Here is a 26,430-nt window from a genome sequence, read left to right as displayed (position 1 = left end):
AATAGCTGGACGATGTACTCCCACCATTTATACTTCCACAAATATTTTTTGCATAGAATTTTGCAAATGCAAACATTATACCGCTAAAATATCCGTTCACTGCTCTGTGGTGCTGCTGCCTTGTGGGCTTCCTCTTCCTTTTCCCTCTCCAGCTAATCTCCCTCTCTCTCTCTCTCTCAAATTCTCTCTATAGTTTGTTGGCACAAAATTAGGCACGTCCGTAACTGACAGACGCCATATACGGGGCGATCCTGGGAGGGAATTCGAAATCTTTTATCTACCGCCGCCGCTAACAACGCGGCCGCGGCGAGGAAAAGCCCAAGCTTTTGATGACTGTCACCGTCACGGATGGCCACCAAGCGCGCGTACAAGCTCCGTATCCTACTCCTTGCTCCGTGAATCATCTATTATCGGTCTGGGAATCTCGAATTGGGGCGCCGTTTTAGCCGAATTGCTTGGATTGGCGCAGTTAGGTTTTGCTTGGGTTGGGCTCTTGTGCGGCGATCAAATTCGATACGAAGGAACCTACATAGTTGGTCTGTTCCGCATTCGTGTTGTTCTTCTTGTTCTTATTAGTTTTTCTACTATTACGTTGAGTTGGTCCAAGGAACCACTGCTCGGAGTAACGTCAATTATTGAGCAGCTGCTGTTTTATTTATACGTGGACAGTTCATTTGTCTGCATAGCTTTCTTTTGTGTTTGAGAGGGAGAATCGTGTAAGTTATGACTGATACTACAAAATTTAATTTGCACGTACCTCAATATTGTTTGTGCTTAAAGTGAAACTAAATTTGTGAGGTGTGATTTAATTCGATAGAGAATGTGTGCTCAACAGTTTATTTGGAAGGAAATATTGGTGGAAGAAGTGAAATGCCTTGTTAGGAATTTCACTCCTGTGTTGTGTAATTTACCGTTGATTTGATAGCATCTGATGTTGCAGCAATTCTAACTCCTACTATGTTAAAGTTGGAAACACAATACAGAACCCTGAGATTTCATTTTTTTAAGCTCATGTAGGATTGCATATAGATAGTAGAATCACTGATTTGGACTGACACTTGCAATACAGTGTTGCTTGTTTGATTTTTTTGAAGGGATGCTTGTTTGATGTTGATAATGAAATGTATACCAATTAAAATGTATGGCATGATCCCACTAGTATTTACCTCTGAGTTTTAGTTTTTTGTGTACCTAACGAGAATTTGTGTACCGAAAAAATAACACTCCAGATAAGTGAATTCCGAAATAAACATAAAACCTAGTTTGATGGATTTATGTTCTGCAACAGTCTATCATGTTTCCTTGACAATCTCTAGAGGAGTTTGTTGCGCATGCTTCGGGTGTCAATTGTGCCAAGTTCGGGAGGCGGACATCGAGAATTCTGATCACTGGTGGGGAAGATCAGAAAGTCAATGTCTGGGCAGTAGGGAAACCAAGTGCCATCCTGGTAATGTTATGTGGGGATTTATATCGCTTTGTGTGTAATGAATTTCTTGCTTGGTAGCCATTTAGGCGGTCTTGATGTACTTAAAAGTGGGTGTCACCATGCTCCACAGAGCCTATCAGGCCTTACAAGTCCAGTTGAGTCAGTGAGCTTTGATTCCTCGGAGGTTATGATAGGTGCGGGAGCAGCAAGCGGAACAATAAAAATATGGGATATTGAGGAAGCAAAAGGTATGAACTACTCTTTATATTACTTTGCTGTATTTTAAGTGAAAAGACAAACTGTAATTGTATCTTGCAACTATGTCTGCTTTTCTTGTCACAGTTGTTCGAACTTTCACTGGTCACAGATCAAATTGTGCCTCTCTTGATTTCCACCCTTTTGGAGAATTTTTTGCCTCTGGTTCTTCAGATACAAACATGAAAATATGGGATATGCGGAAGAAAAGATGCATTCACACATACCAGGGCCATACCCAGAGGATTGATGCGCTTAGATTCACTCCTGATGGTCGGTGGATTGTTTCTGGTGGGGCTGATAGTTCTGTCAAGGTAAGGTTTTGATCATGTTCACTGAATATAATATAAATTCAGCCTACTAAGCACCACCACAGACCAAATTGCTGGAGAATCTGCTCATTTGTACAACCTATTAGGCTGTCATATATGCTCACAGGTTACATTGAAGTTAATATTAACAAGATGAATAACCACATGCTCTTATTAGTAGAAAAAATAACATATATTTCTTGGGTCACTAATTTTCTTTGGAAATATCTTGGTAGATCTGGGATTTGACAGCTGGAAAGCTCTTGCATGACTTTAGGCTTCATGATGGTCCAGTTAACTGCTTAGATTTTCATCCTCACGAGTTCTTATTGGCCACAGGTTAGATGGATGATCCTACACTGTAAACATGTATAATAATATAATATATGTTTCCAGATAACAATTTTCCTCCAAAATAGTGCTAGTTCAAATGTGCCTAATGTAGATCTGCTTACATTTTTATTCTTATTTGTATATCATGCAGAATTGGATGTAACTTATACTTGCTGTTTGTTCCAAAAACTTTTGCAGGTTCAGCTGATAAGACTATTAAATTTTGGGACCTTGAGACTTTTGAGTTGATTGGCTCTTCTGAACCAGAGGTATAAGATCTCCCAGTTAATGTTCACAAAGCTCACTATCAGTAATTCAGTATGTAGTCATCTGGCGAACTACATGTATACAATTTAAAAACATTGTATTAAGTAGTAGGCGCATTCAATCATTTTTTGCGTTTCATTTCATTGCAAAGATAGAGTTTATTACACGCCTCCTAGGAGGTACAGTTCATTAAAAAGGTAGTAGGGGCATTTGATCATATGCTTGGATTCATTGGAGTTTGATTCAAGCTAAGTTCCATAGTTCGGAATTGCGTTTATCCTTTGTTAACTCTGCTTAAATGTGACCCTTTACAAAGAGTCAAGGGAACACATAGATCAGCATTAGGTGTTGCTTTCATGAATTTATACCTGGAGTCGTGAAATGGTAAATCTGGCTATGATTCAGATCAGATCTTCTATAGTACCTGAAATTTTGTCTTGACAAAGGAATTATCATTGAGATTACTTAACTTGGATTTTTTGTTGTGTAAAACCCTATGTTAAGTTTCTGGGATATATACATTTGAACTCTTTTGTAAACTAAAGTTGGCAAACTTAATGGCGCCTACCCACCATATTTTATTCTACTGTAATTTGGATGTAATTAATTTTAATTTCCATTATTTATGTTCCTTAATCCTTGCTAGAACTAACTTTTTCAGTTTCATGCAGAATTGCCGGGAATACTTTGTTCAGGTACAGTTTCTGACCTTGAAGCTGTTATGTTATTCACATTATCTATAACTTCTGTATATAAGTGGATGCTAGTGTTTGGTTCAGAAAAAGTTATCTATGTGTAAATGAAATGATCAATTACTTATCGGAAGCTTGCTTACTTTTCAGGGTAATGTAGTTAGCTCTATGACATTCAACAGTGATGGTAAAACACTTTTTTGTGGATTACATGAAAGCTTAAAGGTACATTCTGTATTAACCTGTCAATATCATCATTTAAAGCTTTGATCAATGACATTGCAACAAAATCATTAAATGCTATCCTTCTGCTTGTAGGTTCTTTCATGGGAACCTGTCATATGTCATGATGCGGTTGATGTTGGCTGGTCGACATTAGCGGATTTAAGTGTACACGAGGGAAAACTTCTTGGTTGCTCATACAACCAAAGTTGTATCGGAATATGGGTTGTGGACTTGACGGTATGATTCTATATCGTTTTTACGTTACCTTTTGAGTTGTTCTGATATGGTATTGATCCTAAATTTCAGAAAATTGAGCCATATGCTGCTGATAATGCTGAAAGTGTTGATATGCCGATACAAGCCTCTACTAGCATATCGTCAATGTTGGGGAAGCTATCTGTAGGCTCAGGTACTGTAAGCAATTATCATTTCAAGAATACTATTTCTTTTCTTATCTTCACCTACTTTCATGTACCTTGATTCTTCACCCAAATTATTTTTTTGCAACAGAAGCCAATGGGACTCCATCTAATACTTTGCGCAAGCGTCCGATGTCATCTTCAAAAGAAATTCATGTAGCGTCCTCTCCTGCAGTGACAAGGAGATTATCAAAAGCACCTGAAACAAGTGACCTTCGGCTCACAAGAACTGGATCTGCACCTCTTCTTCCTCCTAGGGGTAGGTTCAACCAAGATTCCACTGATGACCTGAAGAGATTGACAGCTAATGTCTGCTCCAGTGTGGATCTCTCTTCAAGTGCTAGAATGTCCAGTGATGACTCACAAACAGCTGCTTCTCCCACACATAGACCAAGGTCAAATGTGTTTGCATATAGTAGTAAAGGATCATCTTTCGTGCCTGTTGTTTTCCCAAGGCATAGCTCTAAAGTGGATGCTGGTCCGAATCTTACTGAATCCACCACTACTGACTTGCGAACTGTTGATCGTGAAAATTTACTAAAAGGTCATCTGGTGACGGATCATGGTAAAGAGGTTCGTCAATGCGTATTTCCATCAAAATGCAGTACTTCAAAAAGAAATCATGTAACAGAAACTTCAGGTGATGGGGACATTAATTATTTTGGGCCATTGTGTACCGAGGGTGTGGACTCTAACGAAGTTGGTGACTGGTATGATGTTTCTGATTTGGAAGAAACAAAATCTGAAGCTGGAAGGAATCCAGAGTTTAAGAATGTCAACAGAACAGCAGTGTTTGTAGGAACAGGACGTCTACGTGGGAGTTATGAGAGAAGCCAGAACGCACCAACGTTAGAAGGCTTGGTAATGCATTACCTGAAAATTTTCATATTATGTTACGTGGGATGCCTTTGCTCGTTTTGTTGATACCAAGCCCATTATGGACCTTATATTTTTCACTTCTGCAGAGGAGGCATTCTTCATTTGCTGGTGAACAGAGCGTGTTGGTTAATGACGAAGATGTTATAGCTGACCTAATGGAAAACCATCAAGAATTCATTCATGGCATGACACCTCGGCTGGCAAGACTAGAGGTATTAAAGGAAATTAAAATCAGATATAACATTTATCGTGGTGACTTGTGACTCCTGAGATATGATTATGTACATAGTACACTGAGAAATGGCAGTCACCGTTTGATATATGCAGGTGGTTTACCGGTGTTGGCAAAATAATGATATCAAGGGCTCTGTTAATGCTATGCGAAGAATGGTGGACCATGCTGTGTGTACTCGCTACTATTCCCTTATACTGTAGTTCCATTCTTTATAATGTCTGATGTCTTGTTCTATTCCTCTAACAGGTTACTGCTGACATATTTAGTGTATTGATGGAGAACACTACTAAGTATATCACACTAGACATTTGCGCTTATACTTTACCTCTTGCCTGCAACCTTCTCGAAAGCAGTTATGACAGGTACTTCCTCTTTAACGGTGCATTCAGGGTATTAGAACTAATGCTCACCTTCTAAATGTACATTGGATAAGATTTACTCAAAGCCATTGCCTTGTGCAGTACTGCAATCTCATACTGACCCCTTTCAAAAGTTTCTCTGTTCGGAAATTCATATAGTGTTAACAGTATGAAAAGTGACTGACAATGTGATGGTAATCTTGGGCTTATATGAGTTTCCACTGACGTATCCTGCCGCAGACATCTGAACATTGCCTTGGGGATGATCCTTAAGCTTGTCAGAAGCTTTGGAGCCACAGCATCTTCAAACATGTCAGCTGCTCCACCAGTCGGTGTGGACATCGAGGCCGGTCAGCGGTATTTTGCTCCTATCTTCCATCTTATTTTAAGATGATCCTGCTTCACACACATATTTTATAATGGATTTGTTTCATGTCTGTACATAATGCTAGGTTGGAATGCTTCGGAGAACTGAAAAGGGTGAATGCCAGACTCATATCCCTGACAAGGTGCGCCCCCTTGCTTGCGCTTCGAAAAAAACTCGTTAGCAATTCTAAGAGACAATATGACAGTCTATGTGCATCATGTTGTAGGCGAGAAGGCAAGGTTGGGAGATTGGCACGGGAGCTGAGCCTCTTTCTTCAGGACATCTTCAGGCTGCCAAGCAGCGTATAGAAGATATAGACATACGGCGAGTCAGGGAAAATTCGCCTCTTTTCCTGTTGATACGGGATACTATATAGCAACATAGGATTAGCAGTTTACTTCCTCTGTCCTAAATGATAAGACGTTTTGGCAAGCTAAAATAGCCTGCCGAAACATGTTATATTTTGGACAGAAGAAATATACAGGAATCGCAGGGGTCCCAAACGCCATAGCATTTTCAGATAGAGATAGGAAACAGCCAGTTTGAAGGCTTCAGAGCTCCTGTAGCAGCCTAGTTTCTCCCTGTCTCTGTAGACCACTGAGCAACTAACTGTACATGAGTACACTACAAACTTGAGCTCTGTACGCTGGCAGTTCAATAACAAAGTACGAAGCTAGATTTCTACACTTTCTTTATATATCTCCGACCACTTGCTTCAAACCATGCGTGCAGTTTACACATGGATCGCGGCATGTTCTTCGAGCTTCTTTGTTGGTAGAAACGTGGAGTAAATTGTGCTGATGTTGTACAGGGGTGACTACATTTGATTGTCTAAGTAATGCAAAGCGTGTAAAAGACCGACGGTATGATACTTGTTTGTACATGGGAACGTACATGTGCCTTGTACACGGACACTCCACACTCCAAGTCTCAAACAGCTCGCACGCAGTTCTGTGCACCCGGTGACACGCGTGATCAACAGCCGCAGAGGATCTCCTGGAAGACCGAGGTGGGCCGGGCCGCAGATCTGCTCCGATTGGGAGTGAATCTGACAATCCACGGAAGGTTTGCAGCCTTGCAGGGAGGGAACGGGTGCCAGTTTTTAGTCCCACATCGCTTAGCGAGAGACGTCCTGACCAGTTTATAAGCCGAGCTGTGACCGAACCATTGTCCCTTCGGGGACATCCGATAAAATTGGAACGATACAGAGAAGATTAGCATGGCCCCTGCGCAAGGATGACACGCACAAATCGAGAAATGGTCCAATTTTTTTGAGATTTTGCGCGCAGCTCCTTTTTTTCTTCAACGTATGCCCCTGCGGTTTTCGCTTTGACCCTTCAAGTTTGTACCTCTCTGATCTAGCGCTCCGCGATTTTTCTGTTTGACCCTTTAGGTTTATATCTTTCTTGCGGTTATGACCTTTACGCTTTGCCTTTTCTCCTTCAATGTAGGCCCCGCAGTGTTTTTGTTTTGCCCCTTGTGGTTTATATATTTCTTGTGATTAGGTCTTTATATGAGTAGAGACCTCAGGGTGAAATCACCCAGTACGGCGATACATTTAACCATGTAGATAGAAAAACTCAAAAGGATTTTACCTCAAAGTCCCCAGTACGGGGTACAGCGATACGCATCATACGCTTAACCTTGCAGATGGTAGATACTCAAAAAGATAGTTCAATTACTCAGAGGGGCGTAGAGTTTGACACTGTCATATTTATCTCTACAGAATGACAATTTCACTTCAATCTGATTCAGTTTAATGTGCACTTATCATACACTCCATCCATCCCAAATACAGTATAAGACGTGATTCATTTTTTGTGCTGAACAACATACAACTTCGAGTATAATTTATACTCCTATCAGTTTAGCATCTGTTCGAACCAGCATCGGTTGTAGCGCAAAACAGGCTACCATCATTTAGAGCACAATAGTCTGCAACCAAAACATGTCACAAATGAATGAGAACATGATTGTAATTGCATCGTTTGTGGCACAATACAGGCTGCCATCGAGTCCTCATCAGTTACACGCCAAAATGGCAAAGATACAATTTCCCAATGTAGAACATGACGATTTTGGCAGCAGCCACAAATATTACCGCACAAAATCATCACGGCCTGTTGAAAGTTTGTTGCTGCCCAGCTGAGGGGGGTTGTGCAGGGGGAGGTGGGGGAAGGGACATCTGCATTTGCATCACCATAGGTTCTTGAACACCGCCACCACGGTCAGCTTGACCTTGCATACCTGGATTCATCGAGCTGTCAGGCATCATCCCAAAACCAGCTTGCATGAAGGCCATGCCGCCAACTCCCTGAGATGGATTGCCCATCAAACCCATGCCCCATGGCCGCTGAAGCCCCTCAGCCCCCGACACGGAACCTTGATCCAATCCACCATCTGGAAGTTGCATTTGGAAAGGAGCACTGAAATACTGTGGATTTCCATCTTGTTGGACAGGATAATTGAATGATGCATTGGGCATCAAAGGCTGATTCATATTCATGTGCATCATGAAGTTCTGTTGATGAGGATGCATCGGAGAGAACATGAAAGGTGAACTAGGCATCACTTGCTGCTTGTCTTGAGTACCATGGTCAGATTCTTGCCGAAGTGGAGTAGCCCCAGGTGTACTGTCATGAGCCCAGCCATAGGGCCGGTCAAATCCTTGAGGTGGGTTGTTTTCAGACTGATTATCTCCTGGTGGATAAGAGTGGCGACCATGGAATGATGGCGGTTTGCTTAGCATAGGGGGCCTTAGTGGGGTGTGCTCCCTGGACTGGTGGTAACGAGATCTGTCTTCACGGTCTTGCATGTGTGAACTTGAAGTGGGTGAGACACCAGGTCTTGGAGGAGCACGTGCAGTCGAAATTTCAGGCATTTGAGATTGCCTCTGAGTATCTCCTGCAGAAGCACGGGAGTTGTTCGGAGCATCTGGTTCATTACGTTCTTCCTTCTCTGGATTAGTTTGGAGGAGGTTGGCATGAGCTTCAGGCACATGAGACTCAAATTCTGCTTTCTTAAGGAAAGACTTGAGGCACATAGGTGCAGCGCAGATAAAAATCCCTTCCATCATTTTCACCGTCTGGATTTTCTGAATGCGCTCATCACAACTGCAGAAATAAATTAACATAAGTTTCAAAATGACACATCTAAGCCCAAACTAGCCTAATAAAATGCTCTCTCTCCGCCCCGCAATATAAGATGTTATTACAATATCATTTTATATTATGGAACGGAGGGAGTAGCAGTTATGCATAACTAGTAAGATTTGTCACTCTTAAGTACAATATTGTTCAGAGCAAGTACAATAAGGCCTAGTCAGCAGGCTCTAAGGGTTTAAATATTACAGTATATTTGTGCTTAGTTGGATGAGAGAGAATAGGAGAGAGAAGGTAAGTGGGCTCTCATGCAAGAGTTGGCTCTAGCACGTGCTCCTAGGTACCTTGTGAGAGTGAGAAGTGGGCCATGTATTAATAAAGTAGTACATCTTTCTACCAAGCTATTGTACATATTGGCTATAAGATTAGGTCTAGATGACATGTCAATGTCTTATAGCTAGTTGTTGGCTCTACTATTGAACATGCTCTTATGTATAACCTACAGCTACATGTTTAGCATTTTTTACCAAGGGGTATTGTACAGTGTACATCACTATGCAACCAATGTCCACAGAAATCAATGCTAATGATAAGCAAAACCTGATAAGTATAAACAACAATACACTAAGATAAAACAAACAAGTTACTAACACAAGCAGACCCGGCATGTGTTTTTTTTTTAAGTGGACCGGGCATAAGTTACCCAATAGTGCCACTGCACTATCACAGTGTTTGAAATGTATGGATGATAATATGTGATGCACTTAGATGAAGCTCCTTTCAGCTCAATCAGTGGATGATCAGGTTTCACATAACAGGCAATGTTATTTTAGCAAGTATCATGTCGTGCAGATAAACCACTGAGTTATACAAATTATCCTACCATGAATCACTTAGCAAGTCCATCGATATAGAAGGTAAGAATGGGATTAAAACCATGTTAGGAAATGTTCAGGAGAATGCTTACAGATAGCAGCTGGAATCACTTCTTGCACAGGCTAAACAGAAAGCATGCTCACAAGGAATCTGAACAAAGTAAAAGAAAGTCATTGATTGTAGGATCCAACTATAAAGCAGCATAAGAACCAAAATGAATAAACAGCTAGAGTCAGTTCTTGCACAGGCTAAGCAGAAAGCATGCTCACATGGAATCTGAACAAAGTAAAAGAAAGTCATTGATTGTTACATACAACTATAAAGTAGCAAAACAACAAAAATGAACAAAATTAATATAATACAGCAGTAGGAGCCTCTCCTACTGTTTTCTGGTCAATAACAAAAATGAACAAAACCACATATAGGCATATAGCTCTCCTACTGTTTTCTGGTCAAAAAACTAAAATGAACAAACCACATATAATCTAGGCAGGAGGCAACAGATAAAACAAGGGTGGCATGAACCAGTTTGTGTAGGGGCATAAATAATCAATAGTTCAATACTGAAATTACCATGACAAGATACCTGATTGTGAAATGTATTATACACGATTGTGGTTTCGTTTGGTTGCATTAGCTCATACTAAAACTAAATAAGCTTGGTAGCCCGAACATCTTCAGCATAAGAAATCAGAGGGCCAACCAATCCAATAACTCTGGATAATAGAGTATTTAGGAGCATATCATGCCCGCAATAGAGTATTTATAACAGTAGGGAATTAGCTCCAAGACAAGACCATCAAGTGAATACCCATTTTATGTGCAAATTCTGTGCAATTCCCTAAAAAATTAGTATCCACCAATATAGTAGCAGAATAAAAATACTGCTACTGCTTCTAAATACAGCTCCAAATTGGACTGCAGGATTCCCCATATGAAATTTAGACATAATAACAAACTAAGCAAACAACATAACATTGATTCCAGTCACAGATATCTCCACAAATATGACATGTTACTAGCCATACCCAGACAAGCATTCAGCATTTCTGTTCACATGGTTTGAATATTTATACTATCCTCGAGCTCTCAGCAGCCCAAAATCCTTAAACAACTAGCATACCAAGACAACAGAGATCCTACATCTGCCTGATGCACTTACTTATTACGAAACAAGCAATACTGAGCAACTAGTTCCTCCCAAATGGTACATAATTACATGGCATTATGTGTGCTTCTAAAACCTAATCTTTTCTTGACCAACCATGGCATAAATATGATAAGTGAAGTAGTAGTGAAGACATAGGCGAAGATGATAGGGTTTAGGGTTCCGTACGAGGCGACCGTAAATGGCGATGGGGAACTCGCAGCGGGAGCAGATGTGGACGCGCTCGCCTAGGGGCCGGCGGGAGCGGCGGCCGATTGCACGGGTCGCGGCGACGGCGGAGTTCGTGACGGCGCCCAGGCTCTTCGCCACGGCGAGGTCCGCGATGATCAGGTGGTCGGGGCACGCCACCGTCACCGACTCCGGAGCGCCGCCCACCGCCGCCGCTGAGGACTTGGCCGGGGCGCCGCCAGAAGCCCCGGCCGTCGCGCCGGAGGCGGCGGCGCCGGAGTCCGACGAGCCGATCTTACTCAGGCGGATCTGCAGCATCGCTAGGGTTTCTTGATTTTTTGTCGGAGTTTTTCCGTGGGTTTATTTGCTGTTTCTCCAGTGCAGATTTGGTAGTGTTTTGGGCCGGGAAGCACCTTCGACTTTTTGAGTTACGCCTTGGCCCGCTTGGACAGATGTTTTTATAAACTTCAAATTACTTGACTGTGTGGTGAATGATATTAATTCAGGGATGAGCTATGGGCAACACAGCATGATTTTGCCAGATATTGCACAGACCAGGGTACGTTTCTTGGAGAGCAGTTATGGTCATGAACAGCGAGAAGCGAATGGGGAGGCGCATCATCGAGCTAGATAAGCTACTCCCTCCGATTCATATTAATTGACTTTAATATGGATGTATCTAGACACATTTGTGTCTAGATACATCCATATTGAAGTCAATTAATATGAACCGGAGGGAGTACATCTTTAGAGCTATGGCGCCATGTATGGTTTATGGATCCTCCAAATCACCTATATATTCCCCAAAACATTATCTAATAAATCCCATGTTATTTTCAAAAATAATGTACTTGAAATAATGGAAGCTCTTAATCAGATTTTATATAAGTATATATGCTAATAAATTTGTAAAATACAACAATATTTTACAATGAACAATAAATAGATGTTGTAGATGTCAATACATTTTTCTATAAACGTGATCAAATTTGAAGGCTTTTGACTTAGGATAGACCTAAAACTTCAATAATTTTGGACTAAATGAGGTAGATAGGAGCCAAATGCTAAAAGATGCATTTTTCTACAGTAAATAGAGCTAGTATCACATGCACATATTACCAAATCGTTAGTATCAATGTGGCCCATTTAGATGGACACAAAGCTATACGTGAAGCCAAATCACGAAGTCCTTATATCGCGTAGTTTCATAATAAACCACATAGCTCACATAAAGAGTCGATGCTTGGGGAGGGGGAGGGAGCCTGCTGACTTGTACTAAGCTTTGGCATTGTCGGTTGCGACAAAGTTAAGTGCAAATGGAACAATTCATTGGGATATGAGGATGGAACATGTGGTGTTGTAGGGGTGGGTTGCCATGATCACAACGACGATAAAGGAGGACCATTTGCGGCGATTTTTATAGGAACCATTGAACCTACTGCGTTGGAACCGCTAGCATGATAGGAAACTTTGGCCTTGCTAGGGGACTTAAGACGCCAACCTCATCTCTCGCTCTGTCTCCCAGCCCCCAGCCCCCTCCCCCCACCCCGCGTGCGTAGTACCACCACAAGCAGCATTCCAACTTTTCAATTCATCTCTCCGTTCACCGACGGCTAGCCTCAACCTATGGGGGACTCATGGCATATGAGGAATCATAATGCTCATGAAATTGGACTTGGCAAGAAGCTAGCGACAAGCTAAAAAAATCACATGGAGAAACAACAAAATAGGGGTATGCAAAGTATATACGCAAACAATTGAGCTTCTTATGATGATGAAATCAAGTTACTTAACCGAAAGCCCATTTCGAGGCTATCTATCATGTAACCCGGTGAAAGAAAACCTGGAAAGAATATATGTTTGCCTTGCGTATGCCGCTTCATTTTGATGATACTGTTTTATACTTCCTTCAAGACAAAATACTTTACTTGATCATTGTTCCTTAGTGAATACTGAAAATTTGGTAGCCATAGACCACTATGGTATAACTTCATTAAAGCACATTTTCACATGTCAATTATCACCAAAATACACGTCATGCTTCAAGTATATGATATTCTCGAGATGCTTATCTTGAACTTGCACTTCTTAAACTTGGTGATCATCTAAAAGTTGATGGCATCCTCTCATGGGCTCTATAGGAACTCCCTTTTGATGCATGCCCATGAAAAGATACATAGCACACATATAAACACACAAAAAACACATACATAATGAGTTGGTTTACAAATCATAACTGACGAATATTACCATGCCACGGGATCAGTTGATCCCATGTGGTAATTCTTTACGCTTCTTGTGTTGACCAACTTGAATCTGTATCGCTTTTCGTCTTGGTTAGCCTTGTATCTTCTCATGCTCCACGTATCAAAAACTCTTGAGGTACATAAAGAGCTCTTCATTTGATTGCATGCTCTATGTCTTGGTCAATCGTAGATCAACTCATCAGTCTATTATGACACTGACTTAGCGTCATATCTTGAATTCTTCTACTGAAATCAAATTCTCAAGATCTTGATCCCATATGTCTTACCACATAAGTTAGAGCATGGCTTATTGGAGTTCAACACAAGAACTTTCTCTTCATTTTTTCTTCTTGACAATGTCATATTCATCTCTTCGAACCGATGATCTTGATGCTAATATTTAAGGCATATTTTTATCTTCATGACATCCAACCTTGATTCTAACACATGAACTTCAAGCATTACCTATAAATTCCTTCATATAAACTAAAAAAAAAGTACATAGAGATTGTCATTATTTATCAAAAACACACTTAGGGCAATATATTTTTTCACAAGGGAAAAATCGCTCTAGGCGAGGCTCTTACCCACCATATTGCACATGTAGTAATCTATATACACGTCCCCACGAATGGCACTCATCTAAAATCATACTGTAGCATATTCTTTTTTTAGATAAAAGAGCATAGCCCCAGTCTCTGCATCAATAGATGCACACAGCTTGCTTTATTAAACCATAGTATCAGTTTACCAAATATTCAACATCACTTATTACAATCATGGATCATGTAAGGGTATTTTACCCTTATCCATTATTTTGGTAACAATGACACCGTTGCTAGAGTAATTGAACTAATACATGTATATGAGATTATTCCCAGGTATTAGCCAAATAGGCATAATGGTGTATCAATGAAACAAGAAGGTAAAGGGAGACCCCCCCCCCCCACTTCGACAAAATGAAGAAGGGTCTTTCAGCCTCAGGCCGGTCTCAGGCCCGGTTGGACCGGCTATGGCACCGGGTGGCCCGGCACCGACCGGCCCCTGGACCGGTGCACACTGGGCACTATCTAGTAAGGTTTTCAGCCTTGCCGGTGCTGGCCCGGTCTGGAGTCCGGTTTGGACTGTACAGGTCCGGTCTCCCGCCCGGTCGGACCGGGTTGTGGATCGGCCGCCCCAGCGTGCACCGGCTCCTACTCCGGTGACAACCAGGAGCATGTACTATAAGACAAAGACCAGCCCCGGTCACGACACGTCGCCAGGTCTGGTTTGGACAGGAAGGTTCGGTCCTAGGCCCGGTCTGACTGGCCCTTGCACCGGATGGCCCGACCCCAGGCCCGGTTGACCGGGCTCCTCGGAGATTTGCTGAGCTGGACAAGTTACAACGGCCATATTTCGTGTGACCATATAAATACCCCTTCACCTACCTCAAAACACTTAGGCATTACACTACAAACTGTTCTTGAGCTCTCTCTCTCTCATACTCCATTGATAGAAACACCAAAAGCCTCAGATCTCCCTCCTCCTCCACTCAAACTCGAATCCCTCCGGGGAAAAGATAGAGGAGGCCCTGATCTATAGTTCCACCGAGCCAAATCTTGTTCCCCCTTGTATTCATCGAGATACTTGCTCTCTAGGGTTCCTTGGAAACCCTAGATGGGCAAAAGAGGTCCAGAAGCATCCGGGCTGTGGATTTGCTCCTGACAAGATTGTGAAGGTTTGGAGGCTGCCTCAAAGCCTACCACAAGTGAGTGAGCTATTCCTTCGTGGGATAGGCTCCGGAGAATCGGGTGAGCCTTCGTGGCGTTGGGGAATCCTTCGTGGGACCTCCACCCCTCCAAACGTGGCGTACCTTCTTGCAAATGAAGGGAACACGGGAATAAACCCTCGTCTCCGCGTGCTATCAGTTATCTCTAACCGAACACTTTACTTGTGTTATATTTGCCTATGAGAGCCTTCGTGCTCGAGTTACTTGTATCATCATATAGGGTGCCTCACCTATTTTGCATTAGGCTCACCTTTTATTCCGCAAAGCCTAATATTGCAAAGAAAGAATTAAAATTTGTAGAAACCTATTCACCCCCCCCCCCTCTAGATTTAACATCTCTGAACTTTCGATTGGTATGAGAGCCTGGACTCTTTTTAAGGGCTTTACAGCCTTAAGAGTGAGATGGATAAACTATTCGAGGGTCTGGACGAAGATTCTGACCTTTCGCTTAAGGAGATGAAATCCAGATTCTTAGCATATGAGGTTGAGAAGAAGAAGAAGGTTGATGAAGTCCAAAGCCAAATGGCACAAATGAATGCCATGCTTAAAAACCTGACTAGTGGGACTTCGGTCCCTCCGGAAACTTTCCATGAAGTCAACCATGACTATCCTAAAAACACTTCACCCATGCCTCATATAAACCATAGTGGGAATGTTCCCCATTTTGATGGAACTCACTTTTCTTTTTGGAAATCCTCTATGGAGTCTCATATTCGCAGCTGCAGTGTGGAGATGTGGGAGACCATCGCGAATGGTTACCGAAAGCCACAAGATCCCCTTAGGCTAACCTCCACTGAGTTCTACAACTGCCAACTCAATGCCTCTGCATGTGACAAGATTAGAAGTGGCATCAACCGCAAGCTCCTTGATCAAGTCAATGACATTGACTCCGCTAAAGAGCTTTGGGATCGGATTGTATTACTTCAAGAGGGAACCAATCTGATCCAAGCAGCTCTCTATGAGTCAGCAAAGACAGACGCAATTGCGTTCATGATTAGAGAAGGAGAATCCTTGGCCGATGCATATGGAAGGCTTGGTGCTCTTAGAGTAAAGGTCAAGGGCCTTGGATGTGAAAAGTATAATGATGGTTTTGAAATGAATGAAAAAATCATAAAGTCCAAGGTCATTGCATGATCGTTGTGAAACAAAAGGACACCAACCTTGCACTCAACTTGCAGATCCTTACCAAGCAAGCTGATCTGAACGCGGATGATCTAGTCTCCTATGTGGCAGCCAATGATAACATGGCCAAGACAGGAGAAAGGCTCATGGCGATGAACCGTGCCGATGGATCCTCACACAACCTTGCCTTGAAGGCTAGAGCTGATCAAGAAAGGGAGGAAGTCTATGAGATCGAAGAGGATGAGATGACCTCAACGAGTGACATAATGACATATGTTGCTTTCCTTGCCAAAAAGTACGCAAAAAGGTACAATGCCTCCTCCAAAGAAAAGAAGAGAACATGCTACAACTGTGATGAAGACAGTCACTTTGCAAATGAGTGCCCTTATGAGAAAAGGGTAGACAAGCCAAAAAATTTCAAAGGGGTCAAGCCAAAATTGAAGCCAAACCCAATCAATGAACGATACAAGAAGAACAAGGGAAGAGCCTTTGTTGGGCCTGAGTACATTTCCGATGAAGAGGAAGACGTTGAGGAGAAGGAGGCTGGGGTGGCTGGTTTGACTTTCTCCAAACCCGGGTCACTCTTCACATATGATTACTCCAAGGATTACTCCACGGAGTCCTCAACTCCGAATGATATTGGTTCTTCCTTCATGGCAAGAACAACTCATGATGATGACTCCGATGACTCTCCTTTTTCTACGACCGTTGGCTCTTGTCTTATGGAAAGAGAGGAAAAGGTAATGGAATCCCCACCTTCTTTATCTAGCATTCTTGAAGAAAATGATAGTCAAGAAACCATTGCTCTTAAGGAACTGTTTCTTGTGAGATGCACTCTTCGTGGTAATGCTCTTGTCAAATTCGATTACTTGATGGACACACTCAAAGAAAGAAATGAGTCCACTGAGGAAATGGAGTATCATATGAATGATGAAAGACGGAGATTGAATCTCCTAAGACAAGAGTTGAAAAACGAAAGGTGCATATCTCAAGGTCTTAAGCAACAAGTTGAAACATTTGAGCTAGATAAAGTTAAGGACCTAGAAACTATTGAAAGGGATCAATTATTGGCCCAACAAGAGCTAGATGCTTCAAAGAAGGAACTTGAAGTTGCTCATGCTTCTCTCACTAGGGATCTTGACCACCTTGAAAAAGCTAACAAGATTGTTAAGGTTGAGCTCAAGAAACTTGGAGAGAACCATGACCTACTCCAAAAAACCTACAAGAAGGCTCTTGGATCAATGAATGATCACATTGTTGCTGAAAATGTTGCTAGTTCCTCCACCTCATTTACTTGTGAGCATGCCAAACTTGTTGAGGAACATGTTCGCTTGCAAGAGGAACTCTTTGTATGTTTATCATCCTTTCGTACTCCATTAAGCCATCTACCATTATTAGTAATATTAGCTAGTGGAGGAATATTATAAGTTAAATACATCATGCGCCAAATAATCTTCGCAAAAGAACAATCAATGAACAAATGATTGATCGTTTCAGGGGAATCACAAAAACAGCACTTTTGACATCCATTACACTTTCTTTTAGCTAGATTATCCTTAGTTAAGAGCACCTTATTACTAAGAAACCACATAAAAAAAATTAATTTTCAGAGGAATTTTTAGTTTCCATAGATACTTCCGAAGATACATAGTGTGTCCATTCATAAGGTCAAAATACATAGTCTTAACGGAAAATATACCCGAGTTAGTAAGTTTCCATACAAACTTATTCGATTCAGTTGTTAGATCTACTGTGATTAGGCGCCGGCATAAATTTATCCATTGTAACCATTTATTATCATTCAATCGTCTTCTAAAAGAGATATTAATAGGTTGAGTAGCAAGCATTGTCGATATTGATGCGATAGATGCGAATCTCCCATCCAAACATCTTCCCAGAATCTAACAATTGTTCCATCCCCAACTTTGAAATATCCTCTTTGGAAGAAATCCTCCTTAACATTCATGAGGCCTTTCCAAAAAGGAGAATCATTCGGTTTAACTTCTACTTGTGCTAAAGTTTAATTATTCAAATATTTGTTACAAAACATTTGCTGCCACATACCCTCCTCCGATAGAAGTTTAAACAACCATTTGCTAAGTAAACATTTGTTTTTTTAGTTCCAAAACCTCAATCCCTAACCCCCCCCGATCCTTAGGTCTACACAAAATATTCCACTTAGATAATCTATATTTCTTCTTTTGCTCATCAGATTGCCAAAAGAACTTTGATCTATAATAATCTAATCTCTTTCTCACCCTAATTGGGATTTCCAAAAAAGATAGCATAAACATCGGAAGACTCGTAAGGACCCAATTAATCAACGTGAGTCTATCTCCATAGGACAACATTTTACTCTGCCAACATCCTAACTTAGAAGCAAACCGGTTCTCAATCGGGTTCCACTCCTCATTACGAAGTGTCCTAAAATGAATAGGAATACCTAGATATTTTAAAGGTAAGGATGCAGACTCGCACCCAAAAATATGTATATATTGGTCCTCCATATCCTTTGCCTTACTAAAACAGAAAATTTCACTCTTGTGGAAATTAATTTTCAAACCCGATAATTGTTCAAAGATACATAAAATGAGTTTCATATTCACAGCCTCAGCAATATCATGTTCCAAAAATAATATTGTGTCATCCGCATATTGAAGTATAGAAAGTCCCCCATCAATCAAGTGTGATAACAAACTCCCAACTTTACCCTCATCTTTAGCACGAGAAATAAGAATCGCTAACATATCAGCGACTATATTAAAAAGAATCGGAGATAAAGGATCCCCCTAACAAAGTCCTTTCCTCGTTTGAAAATTATGACCAGTAACATTGTTAACCCGTATTCCGACACTCCCACCTTGCACAAATTGTTTTATTCTATCACACCAGATAGGGTCAAAACCCTTCATACGGAGCACTTGTTTTAGAATGGGTCATTTGACCTTATCGTATGCCTTTTCGAAATCAATCTTAAAAATCATCCCATCAAGCCCTTTACTATGCATTTCATGTAACGTCTCATGAAGAACTACCACGCCTTCTAAAATATGCCTTCCTGGAATAAAAGTTGTCTGTGTAGGTCTAATCACTTTATGAGCTACATCAGAAATACGGTTTGTCGCAACCTTTGTGAATATTTTAAAGGTCACATTCAACAGACAAATTGGTCTGTATTGTTGAATTTGCATTGCATTTTCCTTTTTAGGTAATAGAGTGATTACCCCAAAATTCAGTTTATACAATGGCATATCACCTTTTTGAAAACACTCAAACAGAGCCATCAAATCAGTTTCAATGACCTCCCAAAAACGCTGATAAAACTATGCAGGAAAGCCATCTGGACCTGGTGATTTATTAAGTTCCATTTGAAAGATCGCGCTACGAATCTCCTCCATTGAGAAGTTCGCCGTTAACAAATTATTCTCTTCTGCAGACAATTGCGGGATATCATCCGTTCTATCTTTATCCAAAGAGACAGAACTAGGTTCAGGATTTCCAAACAATTTTTTTATAATATTTTGAAATATACAACCTAATTATCATCACCGATAATAGTGCCTTCTTCTTGTTCTAATTGAATTTTTTCTTTTTCCTATGCTTTCCATTTGCTATGAGGTGAAAATACTTAGTATTGTTGCCCCCCACTTGAATATATTTTACCTTGGCTCTTTGCGCCCACTTTATCACCTCTTCTCTTCTAAGATTAGTTAAATTTTCAATTAGCCAATTTTAGCTCATTACGCTCTTCCAGCGACAAAGGGATAGTTTCTGCCTTAATATCTAAAATATCAATGATATTCAGTAATCGTGTTCCTTCTCTTTTTGTATTTCCCATTTAAATTTTTAGCCCACCCTCGTAAGAACCGACGCAAATGCCTAATCTTATTTTGCCATGTCTGAATAGGCGTTTTGCCAGTAGGGCCGACTGCTGATACGTCTCCGACGTATCGATAATTTCTTATGTTCCATGCCACATTATTGATGATATCTACATGTTTTATACATACTTTATGTCATATTTATGCGTTTTCCGGAACTAACCTATTGACGAGATGCCGAAGGGCCAGTTCTCGTTTTCTGCTGTTTTTGGTTCCGAAATCCTAGTAAGGAAATATTCTCGGAATCGGACGAAATCAACGCCCAGGCATCCTATTTTTCCCGGAAGGTTCCGGAGCATCGAAGAAGTACCGGAGAGGAGCCCCGGGGGCCCCACACGCCACCACGGCGCGGCCGGAAGGGGGCCGCGCCCCCAAGTGTGTGGGCCCACCGGGCCCCCTCCGAGGCTGCCCTTCCGCCTACTTAAGGTCTCCGTCGCGAAAACCCTACCACGTTCGACGAAACCAGAGAAAACCTTCCAGAGCCGCCGCCATCGCGAAGCCAAGATCTGGGGGACAGGAGTCTCTGTTCCGGCACGCCGCCGGGACGGGGAAGTGCCCCCGCAAGGCTCCTCCATCGATACCACCGCCATCTTCATCACCGTTGCTGTGTCCCATGAGGAGGGAGTAGTTCTCCATCGAGGCTATGGGTTGTACCGGTAGCTATGTGGTTCATCTCTATCCTATGTGCTTCAATACAATAATCTCATGAGCTGCCTTACATGATTGAGATTCATATGATGATGCTTGTAATCTAGATGTCATTATGCTAGTCAAGTGGGTTTTACTTATGTGATCTCCGGAGACTCCTTGTCCCACGTGTGTAAAGGTGACAGTGTGTGCACCGTGTGGGTCTCTTAGGCTATATTTCACAGAATACTTATTCACTGTTATGAATGGCATAGTGAAGTGCTTATTTATATCCCTTTATGATTGCAATGTGTTTTGTATCACAATATATCCGCGTGCTACTCTAGTGATGTTATTAAAGTAGTTTATTCCTCCTGCACGGTGTAATGGTGACAGTGTGTGCATCGTGTAGTACTTGGCGTAGGATATGATTGTGATCTCTTGTAGATTATGAAGTTAACTATTGCTATGATGGTATTGATGTGATCTATGCCTCCTTTCATAGTGTGAAGGTGACGAGTGTGCATGCTATGTTAGTACTTGGTTTGGTTATGTTGATCTGTCATGCACTCTAAGGTTATTTAAATATGAACATTGAATATTGTGGAGCTTGTTAACTCCGGCATTGAGGGTTCGTGTAATCCTACACAGTTAGTGGTGTTCATCATCCAACAAGAGAGTGTAGATTCTAACATCTATCTATTTATTCTGTTATGTGATCAATGTTGAGAGTGTCCACTAGTGAAAGTATGATCCCTAGGCCTTGTTCCTAAATACTGCTATCGCTGTTTGTTTCTTGTTTTTCTGCATCTTTACTTCCTGCAATATTACCACCATCAACCACACACCGATCCTGGACAGCAAAGCACTTTTCGAGTGCCGTTGCTACTGCTCGCATTTATTCATACCACTGTATTTCACTATCTCTTCGCCGAACTAGTGCACCTATTAGGTGTGTTGGGGACACAAGAGACTTCTTGCTTTGTGGTTGCGGGGTTGCATGAGAGGGATATCTTTGACCTCTTCCTCCCCGAGTTCGATAAACTTTGGGTGATCCACTTAAGGGAAACTTGTCTGCTTGTTCTACAAACCTACTGCTCTTGGAGGCCCAACAACTGTCTACAAGAATAGAAGCACCCGTAGACATCAAGCACTTTTCTGGCGCCGTTGCCGGGGAGGAAAGGTAAAAGGCATTCATACTCCGGTCCCAGGTAAAAGTACTTTTCTGACGCCGTTGTGTGTGTGCTCGAAGCTATTTCCTTTAGATCCTGCAATTGCATCTTTTTGTTTCTTGTTTACACTAGTTTGGCATAATGGACAACAATGAGCTTCTTATTCTATTTCCTGATTTAAGACATGGATGGTTTGATGCGAAAATTAAAAAACCCATGGAACATATTAGTATGAACACTTTGAATACCATTGTTGCTAATGATATAGAAAGTTCTAAGCTTGGGGAAGCTGGTTTTGATGAGCATGATCTTTTTAGTCCCCCAAGCATTGAGGAGAAAATTTACTTTGATGATACTTTGCCTCCTATTTATGATGATTATAATGATAGTAGTCTTTTAGTACCACTTTGTTATGGAGGATAAATTTGATTATGATTACAATATGCCTCCTATATTTGATGATGAGAATAATAATGATAGCTACTTTGTTGAATTTGCTCCTACTACAATTAATAAGAATAACTATGCTTATGTTGGGAGTAGTACTAATTTTATGCACGAGACTCATGATAAGAATGCTTTATGTGATAGTTATATTGTTGAGTTTGCTCATGATACTACTGAAAGTTATTATGAGAGAGGAAAATATGGTTGTAGAAATTTTCATGTTACTAAAATGCCTCTCTATGTGCTGAAATTTTTGAAGCTACACTTGTTCTATCTTCCTATGCTTGTTACTTTGCTCCTCATGAACTTGTTTATTTACAAGATTCCTTTTCATAGGAAGCATGTTAGGCTTAAATGTGTTTTGAATTTGCCTCTTGATGCTCTCTTTTGCTTCAAATACTATCTCTTGCGAGTGCATCATTAAAACTGCTGAACTCATCTTAATGGCTATAAAGAAAGAACTTCTTGGGAGATAACCCATGTATTTATTTTGCTACAGTATTTTTATTTTGTATTTGTGTCTCGGAAGTTGTTACTACTGTAGCAACCTCTCCTTATCTTATTTTTATCGCATTGTTGTGCCAAGTAAAGTCTTTGATAGTAAGGTTACTGCGCAGAAACAGATTTCTTGCTGTCACGAATCTGGGCCTCATTCTCTGTAGGTAACTCATAAAATTATGCCAATTTACGTGAGTGATCCTCAGATATGTACGCAACTTTCATTCAATTTGAGCATTTTCATCTGAGCAAGTCTGGTGCCTCAATAAAATTCGTCTTTACGGACTGTTCTGTTTTGACAGATTCTGCCTTTTATTTCGCATTGCCTCTTTCGATGTGTTGGATGGATTCCTTTGTTCCATTACCTTCCGGTAGCTTTGGGCAATGTCCGGAAGTGTTAAGAATGATTGTGTCACCTCCGAACATGTGAATTTTTAATTATGCACTAACCCTCTAATGAGTTTGTTTCGAGTTTGGTGTGGAGGAAGTTTTCAAGGGTCAAGAGAGGAGGATGATATACTATGATCAAGAAGAGTGAAAAGTCTAAGCTTGGGGATGCCCCGGTGGTTCATCCCTGCATATTTCAAGAAGACTCAAGCATCTAAGCTTGGGGATGCCCAAGGCATCCCCTTCTTCATCGACAAATTATCAGGTTTCTTCTCTTGAAACTATATTTTTATTCCATCACATCTTATGTACTTTACTTGGAGCGTCTGTTTGTTTTTGTTTTTGTTTGAATAAAATATGATCCATCATGCTTGTGTGGGAGAGAGACACGCTCCGCTGGTTCATATGAACACATGTGTTCTTAGCTCATAATGTTCATGGCGAAGGTTGAACTGCTTCGTTAATTGTTATATGGTTGGAAACGGGAAATGCTACATGTGGTAATTGATAAAATGTCTGGGATAATTTGATACTTGGCAATTGTTGTGCTCATGTTTAAGCTCTTGCATCATATACTTTGCACCCATTAATGAAGAAATACGAAGAGCTTGCTAAAATTTGGTTTGCATATTTGGTCTCTCTAAAGTCTAGATAATTTCTAGTATTGAGTTTTGAACAACAAGGAAGACGGTGCAGAGTCTTATAATGTTTACAATATGTCTTTTATGTGAGTTTTGCTGCACCGGTTCATCCTTGTGTTTGTTTCAAATAACCTTGCTAGCCTAAGCCTTGTATCGAGAGGGAATACTTCTCATGCATCCAAAATCCTTGAGCCAACCACTATGCCATTTGTGTCCACCATACCTACCTACTACATGGTATTTCTCCGCCATTCCAAAGTAAATTGCTTGAGTGCTACCTTTAAAATTCTCATTCTTTACCTTTGCAATATATAGCTCATGGGACAAATAGCTTAAAAACTATTGTGGTATTGAATATGTACTTATGCACTTTATCTCTTATTAAGTTGCTTGTTGTGCGATAACCATGTTCACTGGGGACGCCATCAACTACTCTTTGTTGAATATCATGTGAGTTGTTATGCATGTTCGTCTTGTCTGAAGTAAGGGAGATTTACCACTCATTTAATGGTTAGAGCATGCATAATGTTAGAGAAGAACATTGGGCCGCTAACTAAAGCCATGATTCATGGTGGAAGTTTCAGTTTTGGAAAAATATCCTCAATCTCATATTAGAACATTAATTGTTGCTAAATGCTTATGCATTAAAGAGGAGTCCATTATCTGTTGTCTATGTTGTCCCGGTATGGATGTCTAAGTTGAGAATAATCAAAAGCGAGAAATCCAATGCGAGCTTTCTCCTGAGACCTTTGTACAGGCGGCATAGAGGTACCCCTTTGTGACACTTGGTTAAAACATATGTATTGCGATGATAATCCCGATAATCCGAGCTAATTAGGACAAGGTGCGGGCACTATTAGTATACTATGCATGAGGCTTGCAACTTGTAGGATATAATTTACATGATACATATGCTTTATTACTACCGTTGACAAAATTGTTTCTTGTTTTCAAAACCAAAGCTCTAGCACAAATATAGCAATCAATGCTTCCCTCTCCGAAGGGCCTTTCTTTTACTTTTATGTTGAGTCAGTTCACCTATTTCTCTCCACCTCAAGAAGCAAACACTTGTGTTAACTGTGCATTGATTCCTACATACTTGCATATTGCACTTGTTATATTGCTTTGCATTGACAAACTATCATTGAGATATACATGTTACAAGTTGAAAGCAACCGCTGAAACTTAATCTTCCATTGTGTTGCTTCAATACCTTTACTTTGATTTATTGCTTTATGAGTTAACTCTTATGCAAGACTTATTGATGCTTGTCTTGAAAGTACTATTCATGAAAAGTCTTTGCTTTATGTTTCATTTGTTTACTCATGTCATTTACCATTGTTTTGATCGCTGCATTCATTACATATGCTTACAATAGTATGATCAAGGTTATGATGGCATGTCACTCCAGAAATTATCTTTGTTATCGTTTACCTGCTCGGGACGAGCAGAAACTAAGCTTGGGGATGCTGATACGTCTCCGACGTATCGATAATTTCTTATGTTCCATGCCACATTATTGATGATATCTACATGTTTTATACATACTTTATGTCATATTTATGCGTTTTCCGGAACTAACCTATTGACGAGATGCTTGAAGGGCCGGTTCTCGTTTTCTGCTGTTTTTGGTTCCGAAATCCTAGTAAGGAAATATTCTCGGAATCGGACGAAATCAACGCCCGGCATCCTATTTTTCCCGGAAGGTTCCGGAGCATCGAAGAAGTACCGGAGAGGAGCCACGGGGCCCCACACGCCACCCGGCGCGGCCGGAGGGGGGCGCGCCCCCTAGTGTGTGGGCCCACCGGGCCCCTCCGAGGCTGCCCTTCCGCCTACTTAAGGTCTCCGTCGCGAAAACCCTACCACGTTCGACGAAACCGGAGAAAACCTTCCCGAGCCGCCGCCATCGCGAAGCCAAGATCCGGGGGACAGGAGTCTCGTTCCGGCACGCCGCCGGGACGGGGAAGTGCCCCGGAAGGCTCCTCCATCGACACCACCGCCATCTTCATCACCGCTGCTTGTCTCCCATGAGGAGGGAGTAGTTCTCCATCGAGGCTAAGGGCTGTACCGGTAGCTATGTGGTTCATCTCTCTCCTATGTGCTTCAATACAATAATCTCATGAGCTGCCTTACATGATTGAGATTCATATGATGATGCTTGTAATCTAGATGTCATTATGCTAGCCAAGTGGGTTTTACTTATGTGATCTCCGAGAGACTCCTTGTCCCACGTGTGTAAAGGTGACGAGTGTGTGCACCGTGTGGGTCTCTTAGGCTATATTTCACGAGAATACTTATTCACTGTTATGAATGGCACGGTGAAGTGCTTATTTATATCCCTTTATGATTGCAATGTGTTTTGTATCACAATTTATCTATGTGCTACTCTAGTGATGTTATTAAAGTAGTTTATTCCTCCTGCACGGTGTAATGGTGACAGTGTGTGCATCGTGTAGTACTTGGTGTAGGATATGATTGTGATCTCTTGTAGATTATGAAGTTAACTATTGCTATGATGGTATTGATGTGATCTATGCCTCCTTTCGTAGTGTGAAGGTGA

At 41.2% G+C, this 26,430-nt stretch overlaps 2 protein-coding genes and 1 non-coding gene across 4 annotated transcripts; 2 read left to right on the top strand and 1 right to left on the bottom strand.

The window, feature by feature from the left end:
- Window positions 1–86: 86 nt before the first annotated feature.
- On the top strand, window positions 87–6,459 carry LOC124705723 (katanin p80 WD40 repeat-containing subunit B1 homolog KTN80.3-like). 2 transcript variants are annotated; one of them, XM_047237431.1, is made up of 17 exons: window positions 87–376; window positions 1,317–1,447; window positions 1,557–1,674; window positions 1,769–1,995; window positions 2,229–2,331; window positions 2,524–2,594; window positions 3,264–3,287; window positions 3,435–3,509; window positions 3,603–3,746; window positions 3,816–3,918; window positions 4,023–4,789; window positions 4,894–5,019; window positions 5,135–5,209; window positions 5,289–5,404; window positions 5,642–5,758; window positions 5,854–5,910; window positions 5,995–6,459. In XM_047237431.1, the coding sequence occupies exons 1-17, from the start codon at window positions 349–351 to the stop codon at window positions 6,074–6,076; spliced, it is 2,364 nt and encodes a 787-aa protein (XP_047093387.1). In that variant the 5' UTR covers window positions 87–348; the 3' UTR covers window positions 6,077–6,459. The 2 variants fall into 2 exon arrangements, with proteins under 2 accessions (XP_047093387.1, XP_047093386.1); XM_047237430.1 differs by having other exon boundaries at window positions 4,020–4,789.
- Window positions 6,460–6,937: 478 nt separating this feature from the next.
- Window positions 6,938–7,040, top strand: LOC124650665. The gene has a single exon (XR_006987096.1). It is a non-coding gene; the product is annotated as a U6 spliceosomal RNA (small nuclear RNA).
- Window positions 7,041–7,518: 478 nt separating this feature from the next.
- LOC124705722 (E3 ubiquitin-protein ligase HAKAI homolog) lies at window positions 7,519–11,406 on the bottom strand. The gene is made up of 3 exons (XM_047237429.1): window positions 11,082–11,406; window positions 9,837–9,895; window positions 7,519–8,881 (listed from the first exon to the last, which is right to left on the bottom strand). Exons 1-3 carry the CDS (start codon window positions 11,397–11,399, stop codon window positions 7,882–7,884), a joined length of 1,377 nt encoding a protein of 458 aa, XP_047093385.1. The 5' UTR covers window positions 11,400–11,406; the 3' UTR covers window positions 7,519–7,881.
- Between the last annotated feature and the right edge of the window lie 15,024 nt (window positions 11,407–26,430).

This window comes from Lolium rigidum, chromosome 4 (assembly GCF_022539505.1).
Source record: "Lolium rigidum isolate FL_2022 chromosome 4, APGP_CSIRO_Lrig_0.1, whole genome shotgun sequence".
NCBI lineage: Eukaryota > Viridiplantae > Streptophyta > Magnoliopsida > Poales > Poaceae > Lolium > Lolium rigidum.
Note: the sequence above shows the minus strand (reverse complement) of the source record. Positions and strands in the feature narration are given on the sequence as shown.